We start from the raw sequence: 17,726 nt of genomic DNA, 5'->3' as shown, positions 1-17,726 counted from the left end.
AAGGAGATTTAATTTTATTACCTCACTCTTCTATTGATAGAATAATAGATTTTCTATATGTTTGCATATAAAATCAAAGAGCTTGTATTCAAAAATATTTCTAAATTCATTCTGCAATATATACATCCAACATTTTGTTTATCTTATGTAATTTTTTTATATATATTTTAGAAAGGTATGCGAGCAATTGTAAATTAGATGTGGTCCATAGATACTGGCACTTTTATAAATATATACTACTTCTTATACTGTCAAAGTGCCACCACCCAGAGGATCTATAATATCATGTCACTTGTAACACTGGCTTACAATTCAAACCAGAACACAGCAGTACAAAGCCCTACCAGTATATATAAACATATATGAGGGTGAGAATAGCATACATACCTGAGCATCGGACACGGGTGTGTTAGGCGTGTGAGGAGTGTTGGATCTATCGTGCAGGCTATGCACGCTTCGAGATGCTCCAACCGGTGGCGATACAACAGCGCCGTAGGGGGGTGGCTCGGGTGGCCGTTCTGAATCTCGCGTGCAATTAAAATCTATGTGAAAAATATATCATTGCATTCAATAATTGTTGTTGTAAAAATAGTGCTATTAATACTTGTACTTATAGTATCTTATAAATATTTAAAAAAGTAGGATAATTGTTGTTTCAGTGTAAAAAATCTAATTATTCTCAAAACTATTATTTATTATATAATTTAAAATAAAGTAACATTAACAGCTTGTAAATTTCTCTTGTAAAGTTCTGCTCTCCCATTTATGAGAAGGTTTTGAAGCTCATTCCACCGCTACTAATGGCAGATTTGCATTTGACAAAAGCAAGTTTCCTCACGATGTTATATAAATTAAGCACTTTACGATGTTTGGCTGGATTAACATGATATTAACTTGATTGAGGGAATTCCAATAATTGTAATTTTTCGAAAAAACACACGTACAGATTAATGTTATTAGGAGAAATATTTAATATTTTTAACTCTACTACTAAAATACAAAATAATTACATTGATAAGTGTGTTATTTTTATAAGCAATAATTAATTGTTGTTTATTGCAATATAACAAACACCATTTCACAACTGGTACTCCTATGGCTGTATGTCATATTACTTTACATATGAAATGCATCGAAGCTACTTATACGTACTAATACTACGTATACTTTCTAAGTAGTAAAAGTCAAAAATGAAACTAATAACAATAATTAAGGAAAAGTCGAGACGAATAAACTTTAAATAATACATATATAAGCTATATAGGATATATATTACATTGTATGTAAAGTTAACTTGTGATTATTCTACCAAAAAAGAGACGATATTCGTTTAAAAAATAAAAAAATAAAAAGGGTATTTCGCTATGACACAGTAACATAGTTATTTTATTATCTCACGTTGCTGTAAGTGTTCCTAGGATACGAATAACAACAAACAAGCGCTCTCACCTTTCCCGAGAGGCACTACATCTGGATTCTTGTCGTCCGGCTGGATAGGGGAATGGTTTGCACTATGCATTCCTTTATAAGCCTTGACGGTCTGGGTTGGAGCTAAAAATATACAAAATATTTAAAGAAAATGTACTACTTATCAATTTTAATGTTGATAAAATTGGTAATGTAAACACTGTTCATTTAACCTTAATATTTCGAGTTTATTTACAATTATTTTATATGGTTAGAAGTAATAATGAATGAACTCAAAAACAAAAACAAATAAGCGGCCATTTACTCAATATTTTAACTTGATCAACTTGTTACGCTTAATAAAAGTTGTGAAAATAATTGAGTGTATATTGTATATACTCATTTATTATTATAATATACTGTTAGCGTTACTTGAATTTTCATCTGTGTTAAATTTGGATTGCACAAATGTTGATAATTCAAATAATTTTCCATAGTAATTGATTTTTATTGTATCCATGCCTACTTATACAACATTCATTAATTATTCGTTAGCATTTTTCATTATTTTGTATAATGTTCCCTGCATGTTAACGCGCTCGAGTCATAATCCGAACTACGCCTCTAACGCACGTGTATTCTAAATATAGATCGTTATTAAATAAGTTCATATATATAGGAGTACTTGTTTTTTATTTCACACTTACAACAACTAACATCAGGCAAATATCAATTCCGTTTAATAGGGTTAAATAAGAAAAATGTATAGTCCTATACAGTATTACCTCCCTCAATAACAAACAACTCCCTATTTAACGCAACAATAATAAATAACTATTCGATTCGGACAAGTAATTATATTTATAGTAACTTATAAACGTTCACTACAATCTTTCAACTTTATTTATTTAGTGTTTCACTATGACGGTTTATAAAGGAATATTGCACTGACATTTCGTGCAGTAGGCATCGTAGACAGCTCAAATGTCACGAGGTGTATCTTCATTTTCAAAGTTCGTTTGAAATTCAACCATAGTTTTAGATATTTGTACGTCTATGAGTTACAATAGACCCGAATGTTTCTGCAACCAATAGCTATTGTTGATGTCAAATAGTTTCCGAGCCAGTTTAGTATTATGGCCACAACTTGGAATATTTATAGCAGTATGCAAATTACCATATTAGTTGTCTCGAAGTTTCGTTTATAATTTATTATATTTATATTATACTAGTTTCAGTCCGCGGTTTCGCCCGCTTTTGAGAGCAGGTGCACTTATTCGTTACCTTATATGTCTTTCTGTACTTTTGACATCATGTATGCAAAATTTATAGGTGATCGGCTTAGTAGTTAGAAAGAGTTCTTATGACTGTTGTTATTGATATAACCGTTACTAGCAATATTAGAAATATTTTCTTAATAGTCAAGAATAAGTTTATGATTCATTTGGCGTAATAAAATTATACAGTTTTTATTTAATATCAGTAACAATATATATGCGGGAATATCATAACGCTTCGTATCATTCTAGTATCATTAGGCTGGGATAGAGTTTGCTACCAAACATCACCCATTTTATTCTATTTGTATTATGAAATTTTTTATTGAAAATCGTAACCATCATAACAAGAAAATTACTAAGCGGTCATATGTTATGCAGTTATGGAAGCTTTACATTCGAAAATGAAGATTCGATAATGCTGCTAACAGCCTACCTGAAATATACATATATTGATTGGAATATATATTGTTTGATATATTGAAAGCACATTGATGAATTGTAATTTCAATTAATATAAACAGTCTACATGCAATCCTTCATATCCGATTATTGGGCAAAAGTCTATTCTTTTCAAGAAAAGGTTAAGTATAATAAGTAGGCTGCTTTAAGAATCATAGATCAATTAAATGTATTAAAAATATAAACGAAAATATGATCAAAGTAGTTAGTTTAAGTAAAATATATTAAGAATCGATGTACAATGTGTTAAAAATAAATGTAACAGTATGTTAATAAATTAATTAATTAATTGTCAAAAATGAATTATAATAAATATCCTTTAAAATTATTAAAAACGAATGAAATTAAATTATGATACAATATCAAATTCTATCAATGAAACGACACAACATTTTAACTGTATTAAAATTTAGAAAGTTTAATTGGTGGCTATATATATGGTAGAATTTCATCCTACAGATCCGTTATCATCAGTAGCACGATAAAATTACAAGAACATCGGTTAAGATCCACGTAATAATTCACTTTAATAGCAATAATACAGTTAATACAATATCAACGGATCAAATTTCTCTAGTTATCTCTTATTATTGCAATAAATTACCAGACTTTAAATGTTCCACGGCTGGGCTAAGGCTTTTTTCTTCTTTTGAGAAGAAGGTTATTCTTATTCTACCACTCTATTCAAATTTTCATCTGAAACATGTTTTTTGGCCATATTTTCCTACACCGTCGAGCTCGAAAATAATTATAATAAACATAAATTAAGCACGTGAAAATTAAGCGTTGCCTGCCCGGGTTTAAAATTGAAATTTTCGACATTACTGCAGTAAATATTTTAAATTTCTAATGTGTAAACTAAATTACAGACGCCATTTATCATTGTATTATTTGTTTCAATAACACCGAGCAATGACAAAACGTTATCGATATAAATATTTCATGTCGATATAACAAGATTGCCGTCTGACACGCTAAACTACGTTTAGGGTCTGAATTTAATTCACATGTCCTGGTATGCCCTGGTACAAAAAAGCCTAAATTAATAAAAAAAAGCAAAATCATATTATAAGTTATATGCTCTTGGTGTGATTCTTTTCTTATCATTTAATTCCCTCAATGATAGTAATATTATTTCTCCACAGTTGTTTACGTTAACAACAAGTCCATATATCGTGTGGAACGCAGTGTATGTATTCGTATTCATTTAAATGCTTACTTCATAAAATGAATGGAATGATTACCTTATATAATACAACAGCCAATAAATAAAGTATAAATATTATAAGATTACTTAGAAATAATAAAAATAAAATAATATCGAGCTACAATCCCTTGCACACTTTTTCTTCACTCGCATACTCCGTTGAAATGTTGTAGTTCAGTTACAGGACCCAACTTACAAGCTGTCACTGAGCATTTATTAACACTAAAACTGAAATGACTTTTTACTGTCTATCGTCGTCTCAAAGATTCAACTCAGGACCTTGGAGTCTGCAGCCTGAGCAAAGCAGCGAGGCAAACAGCTTTTGTTAATACCTAGGTATTATACATGTGCACTCCTGAATGATGTCTCTATTATGCAAGAAATTAGTGTTGCTGTGGTCCTTAATACGTGAATATTGTTAGTTGTTCTTGCAACAGCAAGACAGTTTGAATACGGAAGATTCATCAATCATTTAGTGTTCCAGCTTAAAAGATAAATTACCTAGTCTAAATATCTAGGAACAAAGGAAAATTCATACAGTAAATATTTGATCATTTACAGTAGAAATAGCCAACATTTTTTAGGAAATGGCGACTATTACATATAAATATAATGATACAAGTATTGTTGAATCGTCAAGCACTTATTCAGAGTATCGATTGATAAACTTCTTGAATTTTAAATTGAAAATAATACATGTAATGTATTTTTACATGAAAAACATTTTTTAAATGATCATGATGATGACCCCTTGACTAGTTTCGACCACGGCGGCCATTTTTAATAGAGATTAGCCACCTGCCTAGTACATACTATCACTATAGTAATTTTTATAGTATGTCCAGTTATTTCGCGACATTTTGTTTGATATATGTTCTCATAAGAGATTTACTTCCTAATGTTGTTGTCGTGATAACAAACTTATTATTTAACTTAAAAAAGGTATATTTCTTTACTCGTTGAGGTCACGAAAGTGGGTGGGATAACATAACAACTATTTCTTTTTAATAACCAATACACAATAGTGAGAAAAACTGACCTCCCGTTTATATGAATGTACTTTAAATAGAAATTATTTATTTTTATTATTTCTAAGTAATCTTATAATATTTATACTTTATTTGTTGGCTGCATTATGTATTATATAAGGTAATCATTCCATTTTTAGCTCGTCTGGGCCATCCACTTATCAGATGTTCTACCGCAAAGCAGCAGTACTTGGTATTGTTGTGTTCCGGTTTGAAGGGTGAGTGTGCCAGAGTAATTACGGGCACAAGGGACATAACATCTTAGTTCCCAAGGTTGGTGGCGCATTGGTGATGTAAGCGATGGTTAACATTTCTTACAATGCCATTGTCAATGGGCGTTGGTGACAACTTACCATCAGGTGGCCCATTTGCTCGTCCGTCTTCCTATTTTATAAAAAAAATAATGATGTAAACATTTAAGTGAATACGAATACATACACCGCGTTCCACACGATATATGGAATTGTTGTTAAATAGGAAATTAAAGTATATTCATATAAACGGGAGGTCAGTTTTGAGTGATCTATATAGTAAATATCACACGCTGTAATATACCAAAATTATAAATATGCGGACGTCCTTTTGTTAGTTCATCCTACATCATCGCGGCAACGAAGCGACTATGAGATATATTTTTTACATAAATACAGTTTCTGAGTCATGGATTGGCATACTTTTCATCCCGGAAACCGTATGGGAGCGAAGCCGAGAGTACAAAACAGTAACAAAAAGAAGTAAGTAAAAATGAGGTTTTTACAATTTTATATTTTATTAGATAAGGTCGAAAATTATTTAATAGAAAAAGCAAACAAATGATTAAAAATGCGTTAATTTTCAACCGAAAACTGACAATAATAAATTTCTATATTATTTTTACGGATCTGCCGTAAAAATAATACGTATTTTATACTAACTGTGACTTTTTGCTTAAGACTCGTGGTATTAATTTTCATATCTTATTTAATATCTAAATTAAATTTAACTCTTAATTAAACTTAAAATGCATTTCAAAATTAAAAATGTTTGTACAAACAGCAGACATTTTCTCTTGCTCCGCAATTCCAATTCCCTGAGTAAAATTAACCACCTATCCTGTTACAAAGCAAAGTGTTAAATGGTTTAGTTTTTCTGCATTATTACTCTTTTTATAATATAGTTGAACGTGCGAATTGGCCACTTGATGATTGTTCACCACCGCCTAAAGATAATGGTGATGTCAAAAATATTAAACTTTACTTAAAACGCGAATGCCTGTAATTGCACTGGTTAACTCATCCTTCATACCGGAACTTGGTCAAAGTGAAATCATCTCATGTCGTATCTACGTTTTAACACAGATATACGACTTACCGAGGAGACCAGGACCCCCTGAAAAAAAGCCGAGATGGCCTAGTGGTTAGAACGCGTGAATCTTAACCGATGATCGTGGGTTCAAACCCGGGCAAGCACCACTGACTTTTCATGTGCTTAATTTGTGTTTATAATTCATCTCGTGCTTGACGGTGAAGGAAAACTTCGTGAGGAAAATTGCATGTGTCTAATTTCATTGATATTGACACATGTGTATTCTACCAACCCGCATTGGAGCAGCGTGGTGGAATAAGCTCTAAACCTTCTCCTCAAAAAAAAGGGAGATGAGGCCTTAGCCCAGCAGTGGGACATTAACAGGCTGTTACTATTCATACCGGAACGCAACAATACTAAGTATTGTTATTTGGCGGCAGAATATATTATGAGTGGATGATAACCATCCAAACGAGCTTGTGGAAAGCCCTAACATCATCATCAGATATTCTACCGTAAAACAGCAATACTTGATATTGTTGTGTTCCGGTTTGAAGGGTGAGTGAGCCAGTGTAATTACAGGCACAAGGGACATAAAATCTTAGTTCCCAAGGTTGGTGGCGCATTGGCTATAAGCGATGGTTGACATTTCTTACAATGCCAATGTCTAAGGGCGTTTGGTGACCACTTACCATCAGGTGGCCCATATGCTCGTCCACCTTCCTATTCTATAAAAAAAAAAAAAAAATCACTGGAAGGTACAATTGCTATTACAAACGAAATAAAAATTATGTACATGTATAGAAAACATGTTTTTCCAATTTAATTTTTTTTGTCTGCCTTTTTCAGTCCACTGCTGGACAAAAGCCATAGAACGCCGATCAACCCGATCTTCGGCCGCCCACATTTTTTTATTAGGTACTTAAAAACATATTTAGAATATAATACCTAGCGCGCATTGAATATAACAAAAACACTGAAAATATATTTGATTATTTTATCCTTTAGTGCATACACAAATATGCAAAACTTGATATAATTAATTACATATCTATCAGAACTCAAATAAGTGAGAAGAGAAAGACTCAAATAAGTGATTTTAATTATATAATATGAATCAGTGTTATCAGTGTTTAACTCATATCTTTATTTCATTACTTTACTTCATACAAATATATTCATAAAATACACAAAATCCGAATCTAATACATTATCAAATGAAAGATATAAATAAAAATAAAACACTCAATACAATATATTTCTGAAATTTAAAAGCAAATGTGTGTAAAAAAGAAGTAACAGACTGTATTCGATCTATTATTATAACTTGAAATTTAATACTGCACTTTGAATATCTGAATTCAAACGCGATATTCATTTTTGCGGTCTCGCGGGTGTGCAAACTTAATAAAAATGTCGCAACGAGTGACGAAACATCTGCAATATCTGTAGAGACGTAGAAGGACATAAATCACATTTGAAATGCAGTGAAAATGCTTCCCAACTTAGTAAAACGTTCGAAAATTCGACACACGCTCGGAATCTGCTTTTATTCTTCACGGTATTTCTTTTCCATGGCAGTAGCAATTTACTTTTCGAACTAAGCTCTGTTTTCTAATGTACTATGTTGTATTAAGTTGCCTTTTTTTGGACGTAAAGCACGCGAATGAGGCCGAGTTTCTGGGTTAAAATATTAAAGTTATTTTGCTATATATAAGTTAAAACTAAAAATGGATTCGATTTTCTTTATGAAATTAGGTTACTGTATAGGTAATGTTTAAAATTATTAATAGTTCTTTCCTTAATATATTGATAAGAATTAAAATGACATGGGTAACAATAATAATAAATGTTCCTATAATATAATAATTTCTTCATTTTTTTTCTATTAATAAAAAATTTACTAATTGGTGTGATAATTATAGATCGTTTCAAATACTGCTTGTATTCTACCTTATTATTATAATAAAAATAATTGTTGACGTCATCAAACATTCAATCATTACCTCATTTAAAAAATACATTATAATTATTTTTTACGTTTTTTTATAAGGTTTCAAATATCCGCGATTATCTTAATACTTTGGTTTTATTCGCGATAAGATTGAGTTCATTTTGAATTCAGTAATGATTCAAATTTTAATCCAGCTCCGTACCGATTTGTGAGTAATGTTAAATCGTTTCTGTCTTTTTTGTATTTCCATTTCCTAATTCACCTTTGGACGAATTATCTAATTTTTTTATTTAAGATAAATCACTTGGAGGATCAGATAAATAACGTCCAGAATAAGGTTTTTTAGAACGAGGGATAATTGATCTTATTGGTTGAAATATAAGAATTCTTCTATTTCAGAATAGAGAACAAATTCCTCATGACATCTAATGGCTGGCTAATGAAAATCCTTTTAAAATTAACTTAACTAAAGATCTTATATCACATGGTCCTTTATATGTTTATGGTCAAAATAGATGTTTTAAGTCTGGCCAGCTATATCAAACTACTATATATAGAGCATATTAGCTCAAAAATCTGCGTGATTAGAACAAAATAACAATGATTCCTTAAAATATATAATGTAGAGAAAAAAAAAGTATAAATCCAATTTTTATGACGATCTTTCATATTAACTCTGTGACTAAAAGAAAATGGCCGAAACAATAAAGACACGACAAAATTTGAATATCATTTAAATAAGTCAAATATGATTCCATTCAATTGTTCAATTAGATTTCATATTGAAATAGTTTTGTTATTGTGTAAATTATAAAGCCATGCAATGAATGCATTTTCAAGGAAAATTAATATTTGATAATTATTTTACGTGTCTTCACCTAACGTTAAGCATTACAACTATATATTTATTAAGTCTTAATTTAGTTTGCGTGATGTATTCACTTTTAAATGAAAACAATTTAAAACCTTTCAAAGATTAGACTATTTCTCAAAACAATTTCCTGGCCCAACAAAACACAAAGCGTCGTTTAAACTAATTTCTAAGCTTCAACTTTGATTGCAGTATAATTTTGTAATTACAGAGGCGACAGCCACATTATTTGTATATAAATTGCTTTGTCACTGTAGGTGATGATAATGGTGTCATAAAAATTCAAACTTAAGCCATTTACAAGTTAAGCTATAGGTATTCTACACGCGATGCTTGGATAATGTATGCTCCACAGCTGAACCACTAAAACCTCGCTATGAGATATTACAGTTCGAAATGGTTTTGTAAAATGCTTTTGTATTTAACCTGCCACCGAAAAAAACTCTATTGCACTTTGTGTAATGAATTTTTCGGTGTCAATTCGAAATGAACATCATATTTTTAAATATTGCAACAATAATATTATTTCTAGTAATTTCTACATGTTTAATTTTTGTTAAAAGGTTTTTGAGTTTTACGTTTTATATTTATTTGATTTTGGTTATTTTATTACTTCCATTATTTTAGATTTGCAATGCAAACATCTTATTATAATTAAGAGACAATTGTATCATATAGAACATGTAGTTACAAATACACTGTTGACATAACAACAAGATAATAATTAAAAATATTTTGATTTCGACTCGTAGGAATCAAATACCGTCTCAAAATATGTCGAGTATTTCTGAATAAATAACGTAATATAATGTTAAAGTGAAATCTCAACAAACTTAAATTGAAAAATAAATTGCAGATACTAAATAACGATATTTTTCAATTCTTCCTTTGATATCAAAAAGTTTTGTTAACATTACATTATACTGTATGGTATATTATAGTATGGCATACCTTCATATTGCAATGGTCTATGATGTCTCTTCCTCGCTAAGAGCGCAATGATTGCGACCGCCACCAATGTGCCGACTGCCCCCGCGATTATACCGAGTGCCCAGCTCGCATCTATACGGCCGATGTTATTTTGGGCTTCTGTTTGAATAAATGTTATAATCAGGTAATTCGTTAACGTTGTAATTTAATCATGTTTCACTAAAACTGTCTTGTAATGATATACAATTACAAACTGAAATTATTATCTATATTGATTTAAATAATTGTAACGATTGTTTATTCTTGCATTGACTTTGGATTCAAAAAGTACATGAACTTTGATTTAATGAGAGTTGAAGGATATACTTTACTTATATAGATTATGAACTTTTTGGGTTAAGAATAATAATACAGATATAAATTTTATCATAATATTATTCAGTATTACCTGTATGTAAAGCTAGCCGTGATAATGTATGAACTCTCAATGTAGTAATTTCCGATCGTCCTCTTGCGTTATTCGCATAAAATACGAGTGTCAATTCCTTCCCCGAGCCGAGTCCTTGTAGCTTCCACACAGGCATTATTGTGGAGACATTTGCTATAAGAGTGTCCAATTCCCACGCTTCTACAAAGTACGTGGTTTGAAGGCCGCCGTCGTAGCCTTGAGGGAATTAACGTAAAAGGTTTTATGTTACACATATAGGTGTTTTAAGGCAATATAACTTAGAAAATAGCATGTTGTGAAATATGTAAGTTAAAAGCATATAAGAACTTTATAGCAATAGACGAGAGTAGATAGACTTTAAAGTTATAAAATGTTATGTTTAGTTATAATCATATTCAAGTCAATCATATTATTCATTACATCTTATGATTTCTGCTGATGTCCAGCTGGAATTACCAATTAATTATGTGCGAGTTCTTGCTAATTACGATACAATATAAGAAAATAATAGAGTTGTTTATACTCTGAAACAATTATAATATCTCTTTGTCTCGTGAGATGAGACTTTTTGATGGATACAATTGTTAGCAAGAACACGCGGCCATTGATTACTTGTTGTGAATTGATAGAAATATGAATGCTCACCGTAAAGTAATCGTAATCAATAACTTGCTACAATTATTTATTATTTCATTAATTTATTAGCTACTTATATAATGCTTGAAATATAAATAAATGTTTACCTGCTAAACACCTAAGTTCCGCCGAATCTTCAGTTAAGTTCAAAGTAGAGCAGTTAGTAGGCGGGTCCGGCTTAACAGCTGGTAGTAGAGTATATCTGCAGGGCTCAATTTGTTGTCCTGCCATGTTAGTAGCTCTACAGGCAAGGGAGCCGTAATCTGTGTCCCTTGATGGCGTATATGTGAGAATGGAACGACCAGGTGCTTCCACTGTGTACTTTGCCTGTTAAATAAATATAAAATTCTGAACTATTCATCACAGGTAATCTGCTACTAATAGTAATGTTAATAACATTCTTCGTAATTTGTATGACGTGAGAAAATTCGTGTTGTTTTACTATATATATACTAGTAGAATATTTATATACTTGGAGTATATAAATCACGTGAACACCGATATTATTATTATTTTTTAATCTTAACCCATGGCCTTGTCAGCTTGTTTGGGTACTCCTTACTATTTATTTTAAACAGGAATGAAACTGATATCATTCAAAGAATAGTGTGCAATGAATAGATACAAATATCGAGTCGACTTTCGTCTAAAAAAATCCAATCACTTGTAATACTCTTCATTATATTTTTGTGTATTTTTTTATTTGCAATTCTTAGACAACTTTAATTTAAATGCGTCTTTTTGAGATTATGATTGATCCCTGTTTATATCAAACTTACTTTATATTATTATAAATTTCCGTTACAATTAAGACTGCTATCGCTTAATTAGACTTACCGAATCCAACTCAACAGTGCCCAAAGTATTATTAAGCGTCCATTGGAAGTTCTTTGGTACTGGAAAGGCATCCACTTCACACGCAACACGCGCTGCTTCATTTATAGCTGCACCGACGATCGCTGTCATTTTGTTCTTACAAACTGGTTTATCTACGGAAGGTTACGTGAATTAAATATGTATTATTGGAACTTATGACACTTGGCGAATGAAAAATTACGGCAATGTTTTTATTTTTTTATATTAGAGGTTGGCGGACGAGCATATGGGCCACCTGATGGTAAATTGTCACCAACGCAAATAGAAATTGGCATTGTAAGAAATGTTAACCATCGCTTACATCGCCAATGCGCCACCAACCTTGCGAACTAAGATGTTATGTCCCTTGTGCCTGTAATTACACTGGCTCATTCACCCTTCAAGCCGGAGGAACACAACAATAACAAGTACTGATGTTTTGTGGTAAAATATCTGATGAGTGGGTACCTAAACACAGGGGCTTGTAATTTTCTACCTCAACCATTTACTGATTTGATTCCTCGAGAAAAAAAAATACACACTCCACTAAACTTTAAAAAGTCAAAAAAAATTATTGAAATGTTTTTCTGTGATTTCAAAATAACTGCCCCTTTATAAGTTAATACGTCTATTTGCGACTTAAAACAGTTATAGAAAGACTTAAACGTAAATCCTTAAAGGTCGTATGGAACGACAATTTATAGTTGCAGTGATGGCTATACTGTTACTTATTGCAATTACTCTGTATTCTTAAACGAACCCACAAAAGAAAAATGAGCCTGAATGTTTCATTTTAACGGTCTTACTTATAAATGTTGCATAACACTTCAAATTTTACCGATTACCGTCTTTCTCTTATTAGTTATTTGACTTTAGCAAGAAGAAGACAGAGCATTGTAAGCTACACAACTGTAGCTATATACACACACATGTACGTACACATATATAAAGATTAAATGACACCCATTGTTCTTCGTAATCGTGTATAAGACAACATACACTGTCGAAGTTCCATTACAAACATGCCCTAAAAGATCGTAAGCCTTCGATTTATTGGAGTGAAATCACCTCAAAACTTTTACGATTCCATATGAAAATAAACGGCTAACGTTACAAAATACACCCGTATATTGTATGTCGATGAAGTTAAATTACCAAGAGAAAAGGTCTTTCGAATTTTTTTTTTACCTCCCGCTTTGTTTTTGTAAACTTTTTGGATCGGATTCAATGAACCGTTGAATGGTTGTGCGAAACTCGTAACGATAAATGCTTATCGATACTTTTAGGAATTAGGAAATTCGTATTGGATAAAACGAAAACAATTTGAATAACTCGAAAATAGGTAATTCGCATTACAATTTGATCTGTTGACAATATAATACATATTGAGTTTTGTTTTAAGTATATATCATTATGTGTGATATATATATTTTATTTCATATAGGTTGGTAGGCTGACAAATGAACCACCTGATAGTAAATGGTCACCATCGCCTATAGAGCTTGACACTAAGAAATATTAATCATGAATATGCTATTTACACTAGCTTTTCGACACTTTAAGCCAGATCAATACTATTTTTTATTTATTTTATTATACACGAAGGTGGACGAGCATATGGACAACCTGATGGTATGTGGTCACCAATGCACATAGACATTGGCATTGTAAGAAATGTTAACCATCGCTTATATCCCTTTTGCCTGTAATTACACTGGCTCACTCACCCTTCAAACCGGAACACAACAATACCTATCCAGACGAGCTTGCAAAAAGCCCTACCACCAGTAAAACTAATTATTGCAGTTTTGATATTTGGTGGTAGAATAAGTGATGAGTGGATGGTACCTAAGCAGACGGGCTTGCACAAAGCCCTACCACCAAGTAAAATAAATATATTTGATGACCTGTGTCTACCGTCGCATTCTCTTCTCGGTGCAGGGGTTAATAAAATCACATTTAAAAAATGTTAGCTGCAAAAAGCCTGAATACCCACAACTGTTCCGTACTATAAAAACTGTTCCGTAGAAATCAAAGACACTCGATCCTCGAACAAATGCTTAAATGGTGTAAATCGATTTATGTTGCGTTCTAAAAGCGGCTCAGTTACAGAATCATTTTTAGCAGATCCATTGCTTTAGGGTGTGTTCACACAAACATTCTCTCGATACCGTTCGAGACTTTACCTTTTATTTACAACCGAATTTCTCTCAAAATATATATTTTTTGTTGTAGTTGGTAACTATACTGCTCCGTTCGTCTTCGGATTTTTTTTACTATTCTTGAGTCCTTTGTTAAACTTGAATGACATATTTTGTCTAATCTGTTTGTTTTATTGGGTCGAAATACGATGTATGGTAACTTACTTATAACGCCACTTAATGTGACCATTGCAATAAAATGGATCCACTAAGAAAGGTCATGTAAACGTAATTCTATGTAAGCTAACAATAAAAATTATATACGCATCAAGTAAGTATTCTTTAAATATTAAATTTATTCAAACATGTATGTATCAGTATGTTATATTTGATGATAAAGCTAGTTTTGAAATTATTTGATAAGAAAAACCCCACAGGACCGTAAAGTTACTTCAGGTTGACGGTTGAAATGTTGAATTTATTTGCAATACCGAGGATGTCTTTTTATTACATTGTAATAGGTATATTGTTAAAAATATAAAAGAGTCATCATACAAACGTAGAGCCGCATTTTTTGTAGAAGTTAGTATTTTTTTAAATAAATTATAATTATAATGTTAAATACTAAATTATTTTTTAATTGTAAAAAATAAATATTTTCAACATCAATTTGAAGTCGCTTCCACGTAACATTAACAATACCTATGAAACGAAACCAATTTAAAGCTTTTCTGAATCTAACACAAAAATTAAAATCGGTTGGTAAATAAAGAAATTATGTCCGAACATAATATTTATTTACTTTTATGAACTCGGTTAACAAAAAAAAAATTACAATAAATGTACACATCAATTCATACATCATATTCTTTAAACGATTATGATGCCATTTCAAATATCTGTTTTAATCATATTACGAATATACACTATCTTTAGTGCTGCAATTGTTATCCTAGAATTACATCAAACCTCCTAGTTACGGAATCTCCTCTGGGTTTATGTAAATACATCGCTAAGTTAACATCCAAGTTTCAATACACATTTGCATATGACTGCATATTACATCAATCGCGTTATAGCCCGCAGCGTCATATGAATCTAACGCACTAACAATATGTGCATACGTACTAACTATAGTTATTTTTTAAATTAAAATAGAGGTACGAGCTATTTATTCATATCTATGAATACTTGTAATGTTACAGGTAGAATAACTGGTAAATTGGGGGAACCTGCTCATAAGGCTTATGACCCTATAGCCTATATGCATTAGGTGGTGATCTCTGTTTTAGATAGTTCTGAAGAGGACGGAAGCCAAAATGTCATACGCACTAATGAAGAATGCAAAAGCTCTCACTTCTTAAGGAAAGTTCCGCCAAACCACGAGCTGAGTACGGAAAAAGCAAAACACGCTTATATGAAAACGATCTCACAGCCTGTTTGAGCCGTGTAGAGGACGGCCATCGTAAGGGTTTTAGTACATGATAATATTTCAAAGCATGGTTTCACTGACGGAAAACACTCCCCGAAAAGTTGTTACCGATAAATACGTTGGTCATAGGCTATATTTTTTATTAAAGGGGAAAGAAATTAAACTAATTCACATGCTCAATTTATTGATTTTACTTATACACTATTTTATATTAGAATAGCGGGATGCCATGTAATGGCCACTTTTTCAACTTTGAAGTACGAGATAATTATACATGGAATTTTAACACATGAAAAAATAGTCCTGAACCTATAACTTTGGAATCTCGGTAAAAGTTGAAAAAATTGAATACAGTATTTCAATTACTTAAAAGGGAGTAAAAAGTACGGCATAAAATAACAACCTTTAATATTATCCCTAGACAATTCATCAAAATTAAAATGTGTATATCCAATTTGATACCAAAAGTAAAAGCTACATTGAATCGATTATAAGCAATTATAATGGAACGTTTACTTCGTACTCCCTACAGCGTAATTATTATAACTTCCATTACGCCCTCTTTAGGGAATAAATAATTAAAATAATGCATATAGCTAAAATATATAAAATTAATACTTACAAATAACTTGTAAGACGACGGCTGAAGATCTTCCATCACCTTCTACATTTGACGCGATGCAAATATACTTTCCCGCTTGCTCTCTAGACACCCCTTGAAGGGCCAAGTGCGCTGATCCCGCTATTACTCCGGCGCGTTGATTGTGTGTCATTACTTGACCCTGCAGACGAAGATTATTTTTAACGGTCATAAAATTTTCCGAGAAACCCTACCGTAGTAAAGGGTAAATTGTAATTAATATTAACTGAGAAAATGAAATGAATATTTTTGTGCTGACATTTAAAATATGAAATACGATCTTGAAATTGTATATTTTTAAATACTTTGAGATATGATTAATCAAAAAGAATACCACATAAAATAGTACTAAGTTAACGTATATAATAGACTACCATATACAGTATAGGGGATGCAGAATGCTATTTTTTTATAGAATAGGTAGGCGGACGAGTATATGGGCCACGTTATGGTAAATGGACACCAAATATTGGCATTGTAAGTAATGTTAACCAACGCTTACATAGGCAATGCGCCACCAACCGTTGTTGGGAACTAAGTTGTTATGTCCTTTGTACCTGTAATTACACTGGCTTACTCACACTTCAAACTTGAACACAACGATATCAAGTACTGCTGTTTTGCGGTAGAATATCTGATGATTGGGTGGTACCTACCCAGATGGGTTTGCACAAAGCCCTACCATCATTAAATAGTAATAGCTGTGTTAATACAAGCCAATTTTATGCCACAAATGTGCTGCCAACCACGTGATTTAAGATTTCATATCATATGGTAATAATAATCACACTGGCTCCCTCACCATAAATAAAATATATCAATAGATATACTGGTGAGTGCTTGGTACCCATCCAGGTGGGCCTGCACAAAACACTACCGGTCAAAGTTTAAAATCGTAAACAAAATTTACAACACATAAGTAATTGATCCGGTTAAAACGTGAATCCAGTTTCAACTGTAGAACAAGTTAAGTACTTTTAACATTATAGACATTAAGCCGTTTAACTCACATTATGCTCCCAAACAACTTTGTAAGCGGGAGGATTTGCGCGCACGACGCAATCGAAGTACACGTCATCGCCTTCTTCTATGTCATTTGGGTTTAGCTTTGAGCCCAGCTGAAGTTCAACTATAGGAATATCTGACAAAAAAAT

General features: G+C 31.8%; 1 protein-coding gene across 1 annotated transcript in view; it reads right to left on the bottom strand.

Moving 5' to 3' along the window:
- LOC126781892 (nephrin-like) overlaps nt 1-17,726 on the bottom strand; it is a 133,432-nt gene that overhangs the window by 270 nt on the left and 115,436 nt on the right. Inside the window, exons 9-16 of the mRNA XM_050507013.1 lie at nt 17,583-17,713; nt 16,555-16,714; nt 12,342-12,493; nt 11,612-11,831; nt 10,869-11,084; nt 10,442-10,579; nt 1,450-1,551; nt 388-542 (exon numbers count right to left, since the gene is read on the bottom strand). Coding sequence (XP_050362970.1) covers nt 388-542; nt 1,450-1,551; nt 10,442-10,579; nt 10,869-11,084; nt 11,612-11,831; nt 12,342-12,493; nt 16,555-16,714; nt 17,583-17,713 — 1,274 coding nt within the window. The remainder of the gene's footprint in view (nt 1-387; nt 543-1,449; nt 1,552-10,441; nt 10,580-10,868; nt 11,085-11,611; nt 11,832-12,341; nt 12,494-16,554; nt 16,715-17,582; nt 17,714-17,726) is intronic.

The sequence above is a fragment of the Nymphalis io genome, chromosome 4 (assembly GCF_905147045.1).
Source record: "Nymphalis io chromosome 4, ilAglIoxx1.1, whole genome shotgun sequence".
Taxonomy (NCBI): Eukaryota; Metazoa; Arthropoda; class Insecta; order Lepidoptera; family Nymphalidae; genus Nymphalis; species Nymphalis io.
This window is presented reverse-complemented; position numbering and strand designations above follow the sequence as displayed.